The 20,527-nt window shown below is 59.4% G+C and overlaps 2 protein-coding genes across 2 annotated transcripts; one reads left to right on the forward strand and one right to left on the reverse strand.

The window, feature by feature from the left end:
* Positions 1 to 189: 189 nt before the first annotated feature.
* On the forward strand, positions 190 to 14,010 carry RELL2 (RELT like 2). Its single transcript, XM_082063686.1, has 8 exons — positions 190 to 575; positions 3,502 to 3,715; positions 5,391 to 5,456; positions 5,532 to 5,598; positions 5,921 to 6,109; positions 10,362 to 10,923; positions 12,933 to 12,975; positions 13,380 to 14,010. The coding sequence occupies exons 1-7, from the start codon at positions 303 to 305 to the stop codon at positions 12,972 to 12,974; spliced, it is 1,413 nt and encodes a 470-aa protein (XP_081919812.1). The 5' UTR covers positions 190 to 302; the 3' UTR covers position 12,975; positions 13,380 to 14,010.
* Positions 14,011 to 14,054: 44 nt separating this feature from the next.
* Positions 14,055 to 20,053, reverse strand: FCHSD1 (FCH and double SH3 domains 1). The gene is made up of 19 exons (XM_082063554.1): positions 19,928 to 20,053; positions 19,560 to 19,657; positions 19,072 to 19,117; positions 18,206 to 18,279; positions 17,808 to 17,952; positions 17,594 to 17,730; positions 17,458 to 17,521; positions 17,222 to 17,350; positions 16,901 to 17,023; positions 16,723 to 16,818; positions 16,533 to 16,640; positions 16,326 to 16,430; positions 15,862 to 16,092; positions 15,702 to 15,785; positions 15,226 to 15,382; positions 14,915 to 15,120; positions 14,713 to 14,809; positions 14,569 to 14,636; positions 14,055 to 14,417 (listed from the first exon to the last, which is right to left on the reverse strand). Exons 1-19 carry the CDS (start codon positions 19,946 to 19,948, stop codon positions 14,352 to 14,354), a joined length of 2,055 nt encoding a protein of 684 aa, XP_081919680.1. The 5' UTR covers positions 19,949 to 20,053; the 3' UTR covers positions 14,055 to 14,351.
* Positions 20,054 to 20,527: the final 474 nt, after the last annotated feature.

A 20,527-nucleotide genomic window follows, 5' to 3' on the forward strand; every position in this document is an offset into this window, starting at 1 on the left:
CCTGGTTGTTGCTCCGCAAGGTGCTGCCACCAGATAACGTCCGTCCGGGGCCACCCGAGCGTCGCAGCTGAGCTGCATGGCTGGGGAAAAGGGGCGAGGAGGAGACAACACGTCCCTGCCTCCAGCGGGGATCGCTTTGCCGGCTCAGCTCGCCCTCTGGAAGCCAGTTGCTGCTCTGGACATCTTCATGAGCCTTGGAGCTGTGCAGAGAAAGTGTCAACCAGGGATATTTTTAGATGCTCTTTGTACTCAGAGAGCAAAAACCTGCTGTGGTTTAAAGGCCATTAGCTTACTGGGGATGGATGAAAAACTTCAGTAAGGGCTTCAGACTCAGGGAGATGTTTGAAATAACAGGATGTAGCATTTTTGCAGAGATGATGGCAGTTTTCGGGCCGAGCATCGTAGCAGAGACCCCCGGGAGCAGCCTGCGCATGGGATTGCCACAGCTGGGCAATCTGGCCTGTTTAGCTGCCACGTGGACACCCAGTGGGGCCGGGGCGGCCAGTCCCGCAGGTGGGCACGGTTGCATTGTCCGTGAGGCTGCGGAGGAGGCGCAGGAAGAGAGCGGACGAGAGGTAATGTGGCGATACGCTGGGACCAGAGCTGGCCGCGGGACGAGGCGATGGGGGACGGTGCTGTCCCTCTACCCTCTGCTCAGTCACTCCATTCCCTCTCCCTCCAGCCACCTCTTGACCTGATGACTTAAGATTTAAGGGCTTCAGGCAATGTCATGAGAGGGACTGTAGCATCAAAGGTCCCTCCAGGATTCACGCCTGTACCTGTCACAGAGCCCGGAGCGGGTGACCTGGCTGGTCGCAGGACAGAGAGGAGCCATGGTGTCTTCTTTGAGTCACCCACGAGGTGTTGCGTGGGACAAGGCTCATGGTCTGGCCATCAAAGTGTTTAGGGGGTCCCACAGCCGAATGAGGATCGAGCAGCCCTGAGGGATGCTGAGGCTGGGGTGCTGGAAGCAGGATGGAGACCAGGGCTGTGTGATGCCCAGGAGGAGCACTGGGAGGAGAAATGTGATCAGCTGGGACAACTCAGCTGTGGAGCAGGGTGGGAGCAGCATGACCGTAGCTGAGCCTCCTCCTTGTCTCTGTACACCCCACACAGGACCAGAATTTGTCCCCAGGTGGGTGGCTGCACCATCCTCCCTCTCCCTGTCCTGCAGCCCCTGGGGCTGTGGAAACGCCTCAACACCGGGGGCTGTGGGAAAATGGGAATTTTCCCTCGGAGCCGGGAGGGCCAAGAGACCCAGGCTCATTTCGCCTGGCGCAGGGATAGAGCGCAGCAATGCATCGGGTGGGTGGAAATGCCTGGGGGGAGAAAGAGCGATTTATTGTGCAGGGCAGTGTGCGTGGGCACGAGGAAAATGGAAATGAGCTCACCATGACTGCATCCCCCAGGGGCTCTGAAACCGAGACCCGCAAGGTCCCCTGTTTCAAAGAAACAGGGCAAGGAATAAACTACCTTTAAAGTCTTGATCAACAGAGACTTGCATGATGTCGCAGCTTGTTAGTCCAGCACCAGGAGACCTCTCCCCTCCTGCAGCCTTAGCAAAGCACGGCAGGAGAAGTCAGTCTTGCTGCCCGTGGGCTTTTCTTGCCATAGTTGGTCCACCTTAGGGCCTGTCTCCCAGCCAGGACAATAGACAGATGGGTGGCACCTATGATGTGGTGACATCCCAATGTCATGGTGATGGAGGAGGCTTCTGGGTTCCTGAAGGTTGACTCTTGGTCAGTTGTGGGGAGGGACAGGAGCTCTCCTCATCACATAGTTGAAAGCCTGGAGGAGTCTCAGGTTGCCACATGGCAACATGGAGCGTGGTGGGATAATTACCACAAATGAATGTGTATTTAGATAGACACTTAGTTCAGGAGAGGTGGGGTGGGAGAGATTTCAAGGGTTGTCTGTGCTTCTCAGGGTCTGGATGGAGAACTGATGGCCAAAGGATGGAGAGGAACAAACCTAATTTGCAGTAGCTAAGGGGAGTTGGGTGAAGCCTCCCAGAGTGAGGATAATGTGGTGGAGATGGAAAAGGACATCATGGGACCACCGCAGCTGGAGACTTCAAATGGCTCAGCCAGCCCTTTTTTAGGAAGGAGGGAGAGACAGTTGGCTTGGGGAAGGGTGTTGTGTAGTGGGGTCCCTCGAGGCTCCTTTTCCACCATCTTCTTGGTGCTGTGATCATGGCATGGGTGTCTGCACCCCTCTCCCCCCACACATGCCGGTGTGGGACCAGTCTGGTCTTGCTGAGCCCCACTTCCACCCTTCTGTCTGCCCATCACAACTCAGTGCTCTAAAAACTGCTCAGTGTTTTGGAAAGGGGGGTGCGGGGGGAAATCGGGGCTGGCTCGCGTGTGGGAGAGGTTATTCGCCCCGGGGCGGGCAGCAGCTCGGCAGGACCGGCTTCCCTGAGCGGCACTCCCGTCTGCTCCCCGCTGCGGCTGCCGCCGTGTCCCTCGGCTTCTCTCCGCACCTTCATCCGCCAAAACCGCTTCGGAGAGATATTTTCCGGGGTCGGGACAGGCGGGTGCTCTCTCTCGCTGGCAGACGGCGGCAGGCTGCCGCGGCAGCCGCAACCAGCTTGGCTCCTTCCAGAGGAAGGAAGGCAGGAGGGAGCCGGCGGGCCGGAGGATGCTCGCCGCGGTCCCCAGCCGCAGGGATGCGGGGTTGCTAGGAGGCAGGTGAAGGTGAAGAGAAGAGCGCTGCGGAGCACCGCAGGCCCAGGTACCGCCGCAGCAGCGGGGACAGGGGACAGCCGGGGGCGGACGCTGCCTGTGCCAGGAAGCGGAGCCGGCAAGCGGCAGCTGAGCTCCGAGCCCCCGGGAGGGGAGACCGGGAAAGCCCAGGGGAGCCGGGGCGGAGGGAGTGAGCTCGGTTCTGCGGGCGGACGATGCGGGAGCTGCCGGCCGGCTCGGCCCTCTGCCAGCCGGGCTGCCGCGGCTCCCTGCCTGCCCTGCCTGCGCTTTTGCCTTCTCTGCCTTTGCCGGCGGAGGCCCTCGGCTGTGAGTAGCGAGGGATGCGAGGGGGAGCGGGTCTGCGTGGAGCGGAGAGGAAGGATGCTCATCCTCCCGCAAGGGCAAGAGGGGTGATGCCGCCAGCCGCAGAGCCCGGGGAAGGCCGGGGGACCAGTGCCCTTGGGAAGCCACCTGCAAGGGACATGGGAGCAGCTCAGCCCAGGGCTGGGCAGGCCTGAGGGGATGCTGCTGCTGCCACTGCTGCCCTTGGGATGCCTTTTGCCGGGTGCGTGCGGGGCAGCAGTGTCCTTGGGAGACTGCGCTGAGCCACCTCCAGTCTGCCCTCTCCTCCATGGGAAACCCCCCACGTTGGACCTTGTGGGGCAAGAGATGAACCCTTGGCAGCCCACCCTGAGCTGGGGGCTGGTTCTTGCTCAAGGAGGGCAGGAGGAAGAGGAGGATAAGGAAGATGGGCATGGGGAGCCTGGTCGGGGGGGTGACCACTGAGGTCCCTGAGCCACCTTCCCCCTTCTCCTAGATCCGCATGTCAGACCAGAACAGCACGGACGATGGGGACTCAGACCCCCAGCACAGCCTGTCTATGGTCTTCCTCCTCGTCCTCGTCTTCTTCATCATGGGGCTGGTGGGTTTCCTGATCTGCCATGTCCTGAAGAAGAAGGGTTACCGGTGCCGGACCTTCCGGGACGAGCTCGACCCAGATAACAAAGACGTGTTGGCGGAGCTCCAGGCCAGTGAGTGCTGGGGCGACGGGGGCTCAGCGGGGGCTTGGGCGCTGCCTTTCGCCCGGGGTGGATGGATGCTCTTTACATGCTCTTCTGGCCTGGGGCTGGCAGGGTTTACCTGTCATGTGCTGCTGGGTTAGGAAAAGGGGATGGGGTGGTGAGAGCAGCGTGATGTTCCATGGGGATGTGTGGCCTGGAGAGGCCTCTGATCTGCTGGCTCTGCAGGCTGGCCAAGGCTGGTGGTGCCAGGGAGGTGGTAATCAGCCTCTGGCCCTTCCCAAAGTGGCATTGTCACCAAAAGGAAATTCCAAAGGCCAGGACTGGCCAAATTCCCAGTGCCTGAATTACAACCCACTTCCCCTGCAAGGAAAGCATCCGCAGCCAGGACTCAGGTTTTCCCTCTGCCCCTTTGGCATTAGGAGGTCCAGCATGGGGCCAGCATGGTGTTTGCTATCGGTCATGTCTTCTTCTAGTCCCTGTTGTATTCATGCAGGCCAGAGGAAAAGGGGTGTTTCCTTAGGACCAGTGCTCCATGCTAGAAGGTGACTTTTAGGGTTTTTTCCATCACTTCAGGCCACCCTAAGTCGCTCTTGGGTAGTTGGGTTGGGAAGTCACGGCAACATCAAGCATCGGTGCAAGTTAGAGCCTGGTCCAAGCAAGCTCTGTTGTTTCATGGTTTCATGCGTCTCTGCTGAAATGGAGAGGATGTGTTCCTCCATCTGCCTCCTTAACTGAAAATGGCCAAATGGTGCTGCATAACTCCTCTGGGTCCCCTGTGCCATTGGCAGTGCTCGGGAGGAGCAGCAGCAGCTTCTGTGGCCACTTCTCGTGCATGGGAGGGAAACATGACTCCTCCAGCTCACCCATGGACGCAGCAGGAGCTTCCAGGTGTCCTTAGATGTGCTCCTCTGGCTTTAGTGACTTGGCTGCACGTGCCATGGAGACAGAATCTGAACTTTCCAGGATTGGCCTTGTCTGCTGGAGATGCCTCAGCCCAGGGAAGCACCTCCATGGACTTTCAGGACCATGGTGGCAGCCCTTGACCATGGTCTTTGAGGCAGCTGCCTGCCAGTCCACAGCTCTGACCTGCTCACAGGAAGGTGGAACACTGCAGATTGGGCTGAAGGTCCAGCCAGCCAAGCTTCCTGCCTTCAACAGTGGCCAGAGCAGGTTGTGGTGGATGCTGGGGATGAACAACACAACGGAGCAGTCACCGAGCCAAGTTTCCGCAGCATACTCTTTGAAGCTTCTAACAGCATGTAGCTCAAGGGCTTTCTCCATCAGAGGTGGTTTCTCCATGTTTAGCAGGCTCCAGCAGGTTTCTTTCCTGTGAACTTGTCCCATTTACCCTTGGAGACTTTTAGCACCTGCAGCATCCTGCAGCCAGGAGCTCCAGGGCTGGACTGTCCCCACGAGGAGCCTCCTCTTTCGACTTGTTTTGAACCTGCTTCTGACTCATTTTTGGTGATGCTCCTCAGTTCTGAAGGAGCTACACGACCCCCGCCTCCCTCCACACATGGCTGCTGGTTTAGCCATTTCCAGGGTGAGGGACCTGGTGTTCCCCAGGGGCTTCCCAGTGTGATGTGGGACATGAGGCTTCTCCAGCCTCTGTTGACGTGGCTGCTCCTGGGAAGGAATTGAGACTCTGAATCTCAGCCCTCAGAGCCACATTTTCTCTTTTCAGATGAAGAGGAGGAGCTGAACGAGGACACTGTGGAGAAGATTGTGAGATGTATCATCCAAAACGAAGGTGAGCATTTCCTATGGCTGACCTGGAGACGTGCTGACTTTTGGCTGACACATTCCCTTTTTCCTCGCTCTTCAGCAAATGCGGAGGCCCTCAAGGAGATGCTGGGGGACAATGAAGGGGACATCCCACTGCCAGTGCCCAGGTAAGGGAAACTTATCCCAGCTTGTGGCTTCTGCAGAGTAAGGGAGAAGCCACCTTTGGTTATCACCTTGGTCTAGAGATGTTGCATCCAGCCCCTTTTCAGCTTGCTACAAAGCATCTTTCCAACAAGAAATCCTGCTCCTCCCAGGGGTTATGATGAGTGTTTCATGGCACTGTCATGGGGAATGAAAGAGATCTTCCTTATTTCTGTCCTCACAGGAGGTCCCCTCCAGAGCTGTTGCTTCTCAGGGCTTGCTGCAGTGAGGCTGCACCAAGGCTGGGAAGTCTCCAGGTAACACAGTCATGTCCTTCTTCTATTGCAGCCTTTGTCCTCACCGGAACAGCCAGGACGGGGGCCCACCCCATCACCATACGGTGCATCTGGGCTCCACACAGGCCCCCTGCATCCACTGCAGCAAGAGGAAGAGGCACCCACTGCATAGGCAAGGACGGTCCAAGGAAGGCAAAGGCAGGATGCATCCTGGAGAGACCACCGTCTTCTCAGTGGGCAGGTACTTCACTGAGCCTTGCCAGACACTGCTCTTCTGCTCTGATGGAGCATCATGGAGAGTCTTCTCACCTCCCCTCCTCCTTTCCCCTTCCCCACTTGCCTCACGCCAGGCACACTCTTGCATTTCCCCATTTAGATGCCCCAGCAGTAGCTCTGCACCTGGAAGTCCCAAGGACCCAAGTGCTTCTTGCACCTGGAAATACCTGTGGTACATGGCAGGCCATGGTGGCTTCCCTCCTTCTCTGAGAAGGTGACTCAAGCCCAGGTTGTCCTGCCGACTCAGTGCCGGGCAGAGCCCCAAATCCACGTCCTCTCACAAGCTGCTGTTCCAGATGTGTGCAAGCTCTTGGTGCCCGACAGCGCCAGTGACCCCAGGTTTTAGGGATTTCATTAGGAGGGGTAGGAGGTGACAGTGAGTCCCAGGAGCAAGTTACCAGCCACCACCATCAGAATATAAGAGTGGCTGTGCTCCTCCAGGTCACCGCCTCCAGTGATGACTGTAATTAGATGACACAGCAGGAATATAAGGGAGTGTACCTGATACTTCCCACAAATACTACTCCAGACCCACCTTGGTCTCACCTCAAGGGACTTCCCGAGCTGCCTGTGGTCTCTGTGTGGTCAGTAACCTTCGGTACAATCTGCAGTCTTGCCCAGGTTGTCTCGATCCTCAGCAGAAAGGTTTAGGAAGGTCTTCCAGGGCTCAGCTCCCTACTGCAGAGGTGACCAGGGCAGAGTGAGGAGGAACTGCTGCTCCCTGGATGGCCATCCTGCTGAGACACAAAGCTCTGCTGTGCCTTGATCCTGCAGCGGGTCTTCATTCAGGGCCTAAGATCTGATGAAGCTGCAGGTTGTCACCCAGAGAGACAGTCCTTTCAAGGTGATGTTGAGCCAGAGCAGGCACCAGGGTGTGGGGTTTTTCCTCTGTCACAGTGAGAATTCTCTGTACGGAGGTGAACTGGAGGCTTTATGGGGAGCTGGTGAAGGGGACAGACACACCAGGCCTCCCCATGCTGAACTCCAGCTAAGAGCACACCTTCTGGAGACTGACAGCTTGCCCATTGCCATCAGCTGTCCTTGGTTAAAATGGTGGTATTTAGTAAGCCAGATCTCTTCACTGTTGTGGAGTTGCAACTAATCTCATTTCCTGGCTGGTGCCCAGCTCCATCCGCTCCTCTGTGTCCTTCATCCATGCTCTTCTCAGTCTCCTCTCATGTCTGGGTTTTGGAGAAGGTGTTCTTCTTTCTTAGAGGCACCTTCCTTCAAATCTTCTTTTTCTCTCTTTATCTTTGTTGATATCCCGTATCACATTGGCCTTCTCCATGGGACAGTAATTGCATTTCTCCAAGGTTGTATTTTAAAACTTTCCACTTCCTGAATCTCCTTGGTATAAGGTCCAACCGCTGAGGGTTCTATGTGCCCTGGAGGTACAAAACTACCTCCAAATTCTGATTCTCATTTCCAAGCTAGCCCCTTTGCTCTTTCAGATCCTGGATGACTTTTCTGGGACTGCCCTTGCACTGTTTTATTTACTATGAAGATCCTGATTGCACAAAGTACCTTGATCCATGACTGATTCACCTCTTGAGTTGCAATCTTCAGGTCTTGTTCCTCTCCTTTTTTTGCTATTGCTTTTGTCTTGGATGTGTGTCGAGGGTTTAGATTGCGGGGTGACAATAAAACCCTGGCAGATGTATTGTTAACCTTCTCTCCCCCACCACTTCCCCCTTTTGCCCCTCCCTCTCCCCCCTTCCCACTCAGGACAGATGATCGGGAGGAAAAGAAGGACAGAGAGAAGAGAGATGGAAAAATTAAAAATGTTTTACTAATGCTACTAATAAGAATAGAGAAAATAATACAAAATATTCAAAACCAATCTTGAAAGTCTCAGCAACTGCAGAGCCGGCACCCAAAGTCCTGGACTGGACTCTGCAGCCAACTGGAGCTGGATTCAGTCTCTCACTAGGCCTCAGTTTGCAGGGATGACTCGCAAGGTCCTCTCCTAATGTCAGCCATAAGCAGAAGGGAAAAAGCAAAGGCAAAAGGGAAAAGGGACGAGATCCTCATGATCTCCCACTTTTATATGAAGTATTCACGTGAATGGGATGTTATACACAGTTGGTCAGTTTCTTGGTCACCAGTTTCTCGTCGCCCCTCTCGTGAGATGTCCATCCATGCTTATCAATAAGTTTGCATTCCATTGCTATGTTTACCAAAACATGTATCTGGTTCTCCAGGAAAATGCAGCTAATATGAAGCTTTAGCTGACAGGCAAATTCACTAAAAGAGAAACTTAGTTTTTAACAAAACCAGGACAGTGTGGTAGTTGAGACTCTAGCTGCCTTCCCTGTTACCTGCAGCTCATTGACTGGGTCTGATCTGCAGCTGGTGGGCACAGGCTCAACGCTAAAGGACTGAGATTAGTGTAGATCTGTACTTTTATATTATTGAATGACTTACCAATTATCATAGAGTTTACCTAAACTGGTTGTTGTCAGTGGCAGAGTTCGTCCACCAAATCTTCTGTGTCTGATCCTCCAACCTTTGCCCGATCAGCCACAGCATGACACATCCTACTGAACCAAACGCCCCAGCGATGCTGCCTCGGCAGACAGCCAATGTTCTCCTGCCTTTCCCCCCACCATCCAGAGGTTGGTTACGTCACCTCTTGTGCCCCTGTCAGTCTGAACCCTGTTTGCTCCTTTGAATTTATTCCCAGCTCTTCCAGGCTGACATTGCTCAACCGAGAAATGGTCCTGCCACTCATGCCTTCTCCCTGTCCCTCTTGGGACTGGAACATTCTTTGGCCTTCCCAAATTGTAGAACTGGTGCCTTGTCTCCAAATATCTGGATAAATCTGAAGGGTCACATTTGCTGCGGCTTGGCCTGACCCGAGCAGTCCTGTGGGTACCTTGTCTGGAGGATTTCTCTTCTTGATCCTTACAATCATGAGCATCACTTCCAGCTGCAATGCTGAGGGGCCTGTACTGTTCACAGGCAGTGGTCCTCAGTCTGGTGGTGGTCTCCTTCATCTCTGGCATCTCATCTGGCATCTGTTCTTATCTCTTGGACCATGCTCCTCAGCATCTTCCTTCAGAATGGCTGCACTGCCACAGCCTTGTTCTTCTCTCATCCCCAGCTTGAACTTTGCTGCTTAAATTATATTTTGCCCTGATGCTGACTGGCAGCTGAGCACCAGCAGAGCCAGGGCTGTCTGCGGCTTCTCTGTGTGTGATTCAAGCACAGTGAGAGCAGCTGCTGGGTGAGTCATGGGCTGCATGAGGTCTCTGTGGTGGGATCAGCGTTCTTTGACTGGTGGACACCAGCTCACCATGGAAGAGATTTCCCATCTGCTGATCCAGCAGTGGCTTGCATTGCTGATGAAGAGGAACCACAGTGTTAGTCACAACCAGCTCACTTGCAAGTCAGACTTGTAGGTTTGCCTATGCATTACCCCTCACCAATCAACAAAAAGTTATGGTAGATCCCTAACTTCTCTTGACTCCCCAGTTGCAATATTGTGTCACCTCTGATTGTAATGCATCCTTGAGGGTGTCAGACCAACTTCTGCATCTGTTCTCCTCCCTACCCTGGAGCTCTGAACTGTTACCTGGTACATGGTGGAACCTTGGTGGACAACCTTGGTACCATCCACTACTCCAGGGGGTGGCGCACAGTGTGCTCTGGCAGATTTTAGCCAAACAGCTCCTCCTGCCTTTTGATCCCTATACCCAAATAAAGCTCGTCCTGCTGAAACCCCGTCCCTGCTTTCACTCAGAGTGTACTGCTTGCCATAAATGCTGGCTCTCCTTGTCCTGATGGTGGTTGGTCACTGGATGCAACATCCATGTGACTCTGCATGGACGTCCCTTCCTCCTCAGGCCCTGCCAGTTTGCTTTTGCTTGAATTGACACCTGAGTTCCTATACAAGCTCATCCAAGTTGTATCTCAGAGTATTTTCAAGAGTTGCAACATATCTTGCTGTAGAGAGGCCAGGCTGGCAGGGTCTGTACTGGCCAACATATGGATTTACCTTTTCTACCTTCTCTATTTTTTTTTGCCAAAAAATGAAGGGGAAAATGGGTCCAGGTCAGAGTGGGACAAGGCTAGAGTGGGGGTTCAGTGGTGCTGAATGGGTCTGAAAGGCTGGAGATCATCACAGTGTAGATCCAAAGCTGGAGGTGCAGGTGAGATGAAAATACAGCTGGGAGAGAGGAGGGAAGGGATTTTGATCTGTTTTGTCCCCATTGCAGGTTTCGTGTCACACATATCGGGAAGAAACCCACTTTCCACGAGCAGCAGGATGGTCCCCTGCCTGACGGCAGCCGGGAGCCCAGCACGGAGGAGCTGGAGCCCAGCAGTGACCGGCTCCAGCGGGAGCGGGCTCGCAACGGGACTGTCCCCATGGGTGGCCTGCAGAACGGAGCCGTCCAGAAAGGTGCCCAGAGCAGCAAGGGTGGGGAACAGAGTCGCTCCACCACCCCGGCCCCAAACACACCAGCCAGCTCCAGCACTCGCAACAGCCAACGGGCGGGCAAGGGCTCCGGCACGGCGGGGTCGCTGCAGGATGCTCCCGGGAGCACCAGCCGCCAGAGGAAGCTCCTGAGCCATCGAGTGCTGGGAGGGTCAAGTCCCAGCATCCCAGGAGAGCTGGTGCAGGAAGGAGCCAGCATCTACCTGGAGGAGATGGGACTGGGGTCGGCAGATGAAGTGTCGGATATTCACGGGAGCCTGAGTCTGCACGAAAAGGCTGATGAGTTGGGGAGGGATGATGGCAGCAGGAAACAGCCCGGAACAGAGGACATGGGGCAGCAGGTAGGTTCCTCATCTTCCTTGTCCCCATGTGGTTCCCTGGGCTGGAGGGCTTGTGGCACAGCACCCCACGTCCTGCTGCCAGTGAGATTAACTAGCCCAGGCGTGGTGGCATTTGCTGTGCCGTGGGGACAGGAGCACCAAACTTGTGTCAGGCTGACTGAGATTGGGACCTGTCCTGTCTTGACCACCCTGTTTCTGCTTACCTTTTTTTGGTTGCATTCACCCATCCATCTCCATGTCTGGAGCATGCAAAGTCACCATGACAGCTCCCACCCTGCTGGTACCTGCACTGTGGGGAAAAGGCAGGTCACTGACTTGCATGGGAGATGCTGCAGACCCGCTGCCAGCTGCCCCTTGGGCAAGGGATGAGTTTTCCTTTGCGATTGGGCTCTTTGGGGACATCCATTGGGATCACCTTTTCTTGACCTGGGGGAGGTCTGCCACTGCACAGGACTTGGTCTCCCCAAACTATAGCTTCACTGCAGTGCTGGGGCTCGCTATGTCCAACAATACACAAGCAGGGACAGATGTCTCCAGGAGCCTTTCTCGAAGTCCAGGAAATGGTGACGCCAACTGGTTGTTTCTTGGTTGTTCTTCCTTGCCCTGGAGGGGCTGGTGCTGTCTGTGCTCAGGGGGTAGAAAGGCCCAACCTGGCCAGAGCTGGGGGGCTCCCAACCCCCCGGTATCTCCCAACCTTCCCACCTGACCACTTTGCTGGAGGTGTCAGTGAGCTCCAGGGCAGCAGTGGAGAGGACACCACCTGCTTGGTTGTCAATGGCCCCCAGTTTGGGGGATTTGCCCCCTGACACTGCCTTCAGACAGCTAATGAGGCCATTGGTGGTGGGAGCAGATACCCAACATGTTCACTCACCTGCTCACACGCGGTTCTACAGGTGAGGAAAGATGATTTTCATGGCAGGGGGCTGGGGGAAGGCACCAAGAGCCCTGTCACCCCCCCTGGGGACATGTATATTGAGCAGCCCCAGGGCTGGCCTGGGCTCACCCCACAAAGCCAGCACCAGGGCACACGTGGCAAAGCCCTTGGAAGAAGAAGGAAGGAAACAGTCTGGGTAAAAATCCAGGTGTGTTCTAGAGCCAGAGGTGTGCCCTGGGGCTGCTCTGCTGGAGCTCCACCAGTTTCCCTCTTCTTGCTTTCTGGTGGCTGGGCTGGAATGTTTGAGCTGTTTGTGAAGGGCAGCTCAAGGCAGCCCCACAGGACAGAGTTGATGGGCTACAAGACCTTCTCCAGAGACCTGAAGAGGTGCCTACAGGTCCTCCTTCCTCACATGGCTGTGGTCCCTCTGATCACTGGGGCAACAGTTACAGGCAGGGCAAGCCCAGGGACATGGTGACTTCTTTCCTCTTTATCCTTCTCCTCTGTGCCACCAGGCTCTGTGCCACCAGGCTCTGTGCCACCAGGCCTCTGTGCCTCGGACCCTGCACCAGGTTTTGGGGTGTTGCTTTGGTGTGCTCCAGGACACGGGGTCCCTGGAGAACAACAGTGGGACATTTATCACCAAGCCATGGCACCACTGGACCACTCCCTCATCTCCCAGGTCCCAGCTGGGGCCACCACAAAGGTTGTTAGGTGCTGCCTAATATGTCCTACAGGTGATGGGGAAGGGCAGAGAAGATGGTGTTTGGGCTGTACTCAGCTCCTGGAGCCTCAGGGGGTTCTGTCCCCTGGCCCATGGGTCACTGCTGTGGCCAACAGAGACCTGGCCCCCTCCCCAGTATCCCAGTCCTATGGGAGCACTGACATCCACATCCCTCCTCCATAGTTTCTTCCTGAAGAAGGAATTTTTTGAAATAAGGGTGGTGAGAGCCTGGCCCAGGTCGGCCAGAGAGGTGGTGGATGAACCATCCCTCGAGACATCCCGGGCCAGGCTGGACGGGGCTCTGAGCAACCTGAGCTGGTGAAGATGTCCCTGCTCATGGCAGGGGGGGCACTAGGGGAGCTGGGAAGGTCCCTTCAACACAAACTATTCTGTGATTCTATAATTCCACAGGAGCCCAGCGCTGTGATGCAGGACCGAGGAGCAACCGTGTGATGTGAGTGTTTGTTCCCAGCCCCTGGGGCAATGGCCAAGGTGTTGGGGGGAACACACTGGCAGTGCCCCTGTCCTGGTGGGTCACAGCCTGGTGATGGAGAGAGGGTGAACCCTTTCTCCAGGAGGGTCAGTTCCCAATGCATCAGGTTCTGCAGGGGCAGGTGCTCTCGCCCATATGCCCAGACACAGGCAGCGATGCCCATGGGCAGCTGGGCCCACTCTGGGCAGACACAGGGCCAGGACAGCCTGGCCATGGCCATGGGAACAACTCCCATTCTTGCCTGGAATGCCATGGGGATAAGCCAAATCCTGGCTGGGGATGCCAGGGCCATGGGGACAAGCCAAATCCTGGCTGGGGATGCCAGGGCCATGGGGACAAGCCCCATCTTCTCCCTCTCCCCCCAGCTCCTCTCCACTCCCGGCTGAAGCGTGGACATGTGGCCCCCAGCCCCCACACCGGGCTGGGGGCTCTGCCGTGGGGGGACCACGGGGCAGCCGGCCCCGGCCCTGGTGGGCAGCTACGCGCTTGGCATGGCCGGAGCGACGCGCCGACATTATGGACAACCGCACTCGGCGCCAGACCTCATCCCATTGGCAATAGGTACCCGACTCCTACCCACCGCACCCCGGACAGCCCCCCGGGGGGACCCTTGGGCCTGCCAGGAGCAATACACCACCCAGTCCCCGCTGCCCACCCGGTCCGTGCAGCCCCCAGCGCTGGGGGAAGGATGTGCCAGAGGAGGCTGCAGCCAGCGGCAGTGACAGAAGCAGCAGCTCAAGACCCCCCTGGGGCAGGGGGCAGCACCCCCACACACACTGGCACGTTCACCGCAGAGTGCAGCCCCCCTGGGCACCCCCACCACGTAGAGCAGGCACAAATCCTGCACCGGCATGGAACCCCACGGGTCCCTGGAGATGCTGGCAGAAAGAGGAGCCCCCAGCCCCACCCGAGGGCCAGAGCCTGACCTGGGGGGCAGAATTGCACCCTGGCCCAGCCAGCAGGCAGCCCCAGGGCCCCCGGTGAGCTTTGGGGTGTAACCGCATTGTACATAGACCAGCTCAAACCATTAAAGCTGCTGAACCCCTCAGCAGAGGCAACTGGCTTTATTGGGGCACAGCCCCCCTGCCTGCGGGGAGATGCCCCAGGGACAGGCAGGGCCTGGAGCTGAGCCCCCCAGGGCTGTGCGGGCAGTGCCAGGTGTGGGGGGCAGAGGCAAGATCTGGGGGAGACGGGGCACAGCCATGGCACTGAACACCCCCATACTGGGGCTGCCAGGAGGCCCCGGGCTGTGCGGTGGTGCTGGGTGGGATGTGACCCCCGCAGAGACCAGCTCGGTGTCGGGGCAGCGCCAGCCCCTGGATAGGGCACCCACAGCATCAGCTGAAGTGCAGCTCGGGGTCGGGCTCGGGGGCTCTGCCAGGGGGTGGAGGGGGTGCGCGGAGCTGTGGAGAGAGGAGAGATGATGTGCCAAGTTATTGAGGCTGCCCACCCTACTCCAGACCCCCCCCAAAAGCACAGGAGTGCCACTGGCCCCCGTTACGGGAGGCCTGGGGCAGGTTTAGCGGAACACAGTGTCACTGTGATGGTGCTTACCGGCCGGAGGCGGGTGGCTGCCAGGTCTGGTGAGCTCTGCCCGCTGCCCGCGCCGTCCTGCCTGCAACCTAGAAGGGGCTGGCTGCTCAGCCCCACTCTCCACACACCCCCCAGCCCCTTTCCCTGCACCCCCCATGCACTCACTTCCCAGCGGCGTTTCGGGAGAGGGGCTGGGGGCCAGGCTGGCCCCGGGCACCAGGCCGGGAGGGGAGAAGGGCGGTGGGGAAGGCGATGGCAACTCCTGGGAAGACACAGCAAAGAGAGATGGGAACAGTGGGAAGGGTGAAGTCTTCCCACCCGCAGCCATGGCACAAGATGGGTACACAGTGATCCTCCCGCCACTGACCTGCCCAGCTGTCCCCTGGCCCCCAGTGAGCTCCTCCACCACCAGCGAGGGGAAGACGCCGACGCGGCCATCAAAGTCGCCCGTCCAGAAGCCATCGTCCACCTCGCCGGGGGCACGGGGCAGCACGCGGATGATCGCCCCCTCAGGGAAGCTCAGCTCCTCGGGGCTCTGCCCCTCGTAGTCGTACAGGGCTCGCACCAGCCAGGCTGTGGAGAGGATGGGGTGGGGGCTCAGCACCCCCCATGCTGCCGCAGCAGGGGCTCAGCAGCCCCTGGGCACCAGCCCTACACATCTGACATCCTGGCACCCACCTCCAGGCTCCAGCACCAGCTCTGCAGCCATGATGCTGGAGAGCTGGCGGTGCAGGGCAGAGGGTCCTGGGGGGCCAGCCCCAGCCCCCGTCTCACCACCCAGAGACAGCAGGTACTTTTCGGGGACATAGCCAACCTGGCCTGCCTTGTTCCGAGCCTGGAGGGGCAGAAAACATGTGACTTGAGGAAGAAATCATTGCTCCTGAAGGTGGTGAGAGCCTGGCCCAGGCTGGCCGAAGAGGTGGTGGATGAACCATCCCTGGAGACATCCCAGGCCAGGCCGGACGGGGCTCTGAGCAACCTGAGCTGGTGAAGATGTCCCTGTCATGGCAGGGGTGGCACTGGATAAACTGAAAGTCCCTTCAACCCAAGCTATTCTGTGATTCCATGACTGTCCCAGACCTCAGGGCAGGGACAACCCTGGTGAACTTTGAAATGTGTCTCCCCATGCTTGTGACAGCTCAGCCCACTCTCACCTTCACCCACTCCTCTGCATCACCATCCTCGATGATCTCCAGCTCCTCGCCCTGGGTGATGGACAGCTCGTCCACCTGGCAGCCCTGCAGGGACAGGGGATGAAGTGGCAGGGGGGCTGGGGGTGCCGGCAGGGTGGGGGGTAGGCAGCCATGGCCATACCTGGTACCCAAAAATCACCCGGCAGGTGTAGGGGTAGGTGCGGGCAGCAGGGCCAGGCTCGTCGTCCTCGTCTGCCTCGTCACTGTCCTCGTAGTCATCGAACTCAGCTGGATCCAGCCCCGTGGGCGCTTCCTCGCCTGCCCCCACTATGGCCCCCGCCAGCCACGTGTCCACATCCAGCCCTGCTGCCCGCAGCAGCGCCAGCCGCGCCTCGGCCTTCACCCGGCTGACCTGGGGACACACACGCATTGTCATGGGCTAAGGGGACACCTGTGGGGTGGGGGGGACAGCACAGCAAGCCCTGTCACTGCTGGTCCCCAGAGTGGTGGCCAGGGTGGCAAAGCATCTTCAGCGCCCCATCCCCAATGCTGCATCCCCAGTGCCGCCTCTCCCCATCCCTGTGTCCCACACCCTGGGGGTGATAGACCCTGAGGCCACCCTGAGCCCCTGCCCAGGGGACCCACTTCTGCTTTCCGGATGTTTTCCCTTGTTTCCTCCATCCGCCGCTCCACTGCGGCCGCCTCCGCCTCGGGGACCTGCTGCCGCCTGGTCTCCAGCCGCTGCAGCGCCTGCGGGGCACCCACGGGTCAGGGGGTGGCAGGAGCTGGTGGGGCGCAGAGACAACTCCTCCTTGAGCATCCCCGTGCTCCGTGGGGAAGGACAGCACCCACCTCCTCGCTGTTCGCCTTGTTTTTGCGGTCCCGGGCCACCCGCGTGGCCCAGCGTCGGGCCTCCTTCTCCAGGCTGGCCCCGTCATCCCCTGGCAGCAGCAGGGACACCTGGGTGAGGACAGCGGGGCTGAGAAGGGCTTGGCTGTATGTATCCCCCCAACCCCGCCATAATGTCCCCCTCCACACTTACCTCTTCCACCCCAGCGAGCTGGAAGGGCTGCTGGGGTGCCAGGGTGAAAGCGGGATGCTCCTGCAGGAAGAGCAGCAGGTCCTGTTCCCGGCATACCTGCAGCACGGGAGCAGCGTGGGGCCGGGGTGGTCACCTGTCCCCTCCTGTCCCCTCCTGCTCCGGGGATGGGTGCTGTTACCTGCACGGACGCCTCCGCGATGCCCTGGAACCAGTCCCGGGTGGCCCGGCAGGTCTCCACCTCCGTCCGGCTGGCCACCGTCAAGTGCTCCCGCAGCCGCTCATAAAGGTCACCATCCAACGCCTGGGGAAAAGCGGGTGGAGACAACACCCCCTGGCACTGCCCATAGCCCCCTGGGGGCATCCCTGACCCCGCAGTGCCACCAGCCCTGTCCCTGCACCGGCAGGACCCTCCTTGCTGCTCCCCCTCACAGCAGCACCTGGGAGATGCTTCTTGTGGGACCTCGTGCGGGGGACACAAGGGGGTCCACGCAGGTCCTACCTGCATGGCAGCGGGCAGCTCCACCCGCCGGTAATGCTCCAGGTGAGCGGTGGCGGCTGCCAGAGCGAAGCCGTACTCGTTCTGCACCCCCACCAGCTGCCTCGAGTGTTCGGCCAGCCGTGCTGAGAACTGTGGGGACGAGGAGAGCGGGACTTGGTGATGGGGTGGGGGCCACCACCCCGTGTCCTCCTGAATCTCTGTGCTTGGGGACACTGCTGGCCCCCCACACTGCTGACCTTGGCGCTGAGTTTTTGCAGGCTGGCCTTGGTGTGAAATATCCTCCGGTCGCTCTTTCGGAGCCTGGGGAGGTTGGGGGTGACATGAGACCACCCCGCGGCCATGGCACCCCCCGCCACAGTCCCCTCTGCTCACCGAGCCTCCACATCGGCTGCCTTGTCCTTGGCCACCTCGCTGCTCCGCTGGAGGTGGGTGAACTGCTTCTTCGCCTTGTCCAGCTCCTTCACTGTCTCCAGCAGCTCGCTCTGTGCCTTCTGCAGCCGCTCGATGCCCTGCGGGGAGTGTCAGCTGGCAGGGGACAGGCGTCCCCACCACCCAGCCATGGGGGAACACGTCCTCTCTCCAGTACCTTCTTGAGCATTCTCTCCTTGGAGAGACGGGCGGTGCGGGCGGCCTCAGCGGCGAGGGAGCGGTAGGTCTCCGAGGCAGTGACACGGACCTGCCCGGCGTGTGCGGTCCCCTCGATGACGCCCTTCCAGACAGCGACCGCGCTCCTGCGGATGCAGTGGTGAGAACAGGGCAGGGTGATCTCCTGCTCCCCCGCCAGCTTTTGGGGATGCCAGCAGGACAGCATCACCCCCAGCTCCTGTGGTCCCCCCCCAGTTGGGTACCACACCCCTGGGGACATCTCACCCAGGGCTGCATCCTCAGGACATCCAAATCCTGGTTGGTACTGGGTCAGCTGGGAGGGACACAGACAAGCACAGCCACCCCAGCCCCTTGTCCCCATCCTTGTCACCAGCCCACCTTGTGTCGCCGGCCTCCCCGCGGCCCCGCTGCCAGTCTCTCTTCACAAACTGGCTCGCCAGCCTCTGCAGCGCCTGCAGACAGACCCACCACCACCATCACCCAACGCGCTGGGCACCTCAGCACCCCACTGTCCCGCTCCAGGGTCGAAACTGGGCACCCCCACACCAGCCACCCACCTCATGGGTGTCCCCAGAGCAGAGGGGACACACTCCAACCCCACCTCCAGTCCATGCGGGAACACCTTTCTGGGGAGCAGCCACCATGATGACAGGCCCCCCCCCTGCAGTTTTTGGGACCCAGGGGGTGCCAGCAAGGGACATTGGCTGCAGGTGCAGAAGAGAGGAGCCCCCAGGAAAGCCAAGCACAGCAGGATCCCAACCCTGGGGGATGGTGACCCCAGCCTGAGGGGGGAAGGCAGGAACAGGGATGCACGTGCCAGGCTGCTGCAGAGTGTCCCCAAAGGACACTTCAGGGACATCTCACAGAGCAAAGCCAGGCTCTGACATTTAAAAGCAGAGCTCTGCGATGACCCAGCAGACAGCAGAGCCAGGCGGTTTCCTCCCCCCGCACAGTTTGCCCTCTGGGGCCCCAAAACATGCAAGGTTTGGGTCATGCTGTGCTCAGCAAAGCAGCCCAATGGCTGCCCTAATGTGGCCAGTGGCAGGGAAAATGCTGAGTCCATCTGCCAGTAGCCTCTGCGGCTGGTACCGAGCAGCCAAGCTTTGCTCAGATGATCCCTGCCACTGCCCATTGCCTGCGTGGGACCGGGCCCTGCTCCGAAACACCCCATGGAGGAAAGACAAGGCTCAGTGCTTGTGCCCTCTGGGGACATTGGTCCCCAGAAAATGGTAGCACCTCCTTACCTGCCCGTATTCTCTGTCGATGGTGGCCCTCTGCTTGCTGTAGGACCTGTGGGGAGAGCAGGTGGTGCAGGGACAGGCCACCCCTGCCATCACCCCCCTGCCACCACCCCACACTGTGATGTCCCCAACTAGGTAGGTTCAGATTGGATCCAGGGAACAATTTCTTCCCCAAAGGGCTGTGGGGCATTGGAACAGGCTGCCCAGGGCAGTGCTGGAGTCACCATCCCTGGAGGGCTGGACAGACGGACATGAGGTTCTCAGGTCATGGGGCAGTGCCAGGGGTGGGTTATGGTTGGACTCCTTGAGCTTGAGGGGCTTTTCCAACCAAAATGATTCTGTGATTCCATGATTCTATCTGGCCACCCCAGAGGGTGCTGGAGCCCATGACCTCGACACGTCGGGCTCAAGGTGAGCCGTGCCCGCCCCACGCGTGGGATGAGCTGCCCGGCCTCAGCTCAGGGTGGGGGGGACACGCGTGGGGACCCTACCTGATGTCCTCCAGCAGCTCGGCGTCCCGCTGCTGCTTGCCCTGCAGGCCCGAGAGCTGCTCCAGGAGCTGGACCCGCAGCTCCTGGGTGAGCTTCACCTGCGGGACGGCACCGCTCAGCGCCCGGGACCGCCGCTCCCGCCGGCCCCGGTACCCACCGCTCCCGCTGTCACTGCAGGTGCCGGTGGCCACCGCCCAGCTGCCCCAACCCCGGTGAGGGCCCGCCGGAGGCGACTCCCGACCCTCGCCACAGGACCCTGCCGCGGTCCGCCGGCGCCGATGGAGGACCCGGTCGCCCTCCCCCCTGTCCCTTTCGCCCGTCCCGGTGCCGGGACTCACCCCAGTGCCGCCCCTCGGCCCCGCACTCACCTTGCGCGGCGGCGGCTGCATCGCTGTACTGCCCCCGGTCCCAGGGTCCCGGTCCCGGTTCCCGTCACCGCCCCGCGTGTGCGGAGCCCGGAACTACCGGGCCCGGCCCGGCCCCGCCCTCCGCTCGGCCCCGCCCCCTCCTGGCGGCCCCGCCCCATCCCGCGGCAAGCACCGCCCCTCGGCACGCGCGCTCTCCCAGGCAAGCCCCGCCCACCGAGCCAGGCAAGCCCCGCCCCGCGTCAGACAAGCCCCGCCCACCCGTATCCGCCTTGCCACCTAGTGGTTGGTGTCGCACATCTCGTGTGAGCTCTGGGACACGAGCATGGGGAAGTGGAGACGTGGGGACACGGGGAGATGGGGAAACGAGATCACGGGGACACGGACACAGGCATATGGAGACGTGGGGACAAGAGGAGACAGGGACATCGGGATATGAGGACATAGGGACACAAGGACACAGGGGGACTGGGGCATGGCGATATAGGGACACGAGGAGATGAGGAGATGGGGACAAGGCAACAGAGAGACATGGGGAGATAGGGACACAGACAGTCAGGGAGATGGTGACATGGAGAGGCAGGGAAATGGAGACACAGGGAA

This window comes from Streptopelia decaocto (assembly GCF_964273445.1).
Source record: "Streptopelia decaocto genome assembly, chromosome: 12".
Lineage (NCBI taxonomy): Eukaryota > Metazoa > Chordata > Aves > Columbiformes > Columbidae > Streptopelia > Streptopelia decaocto.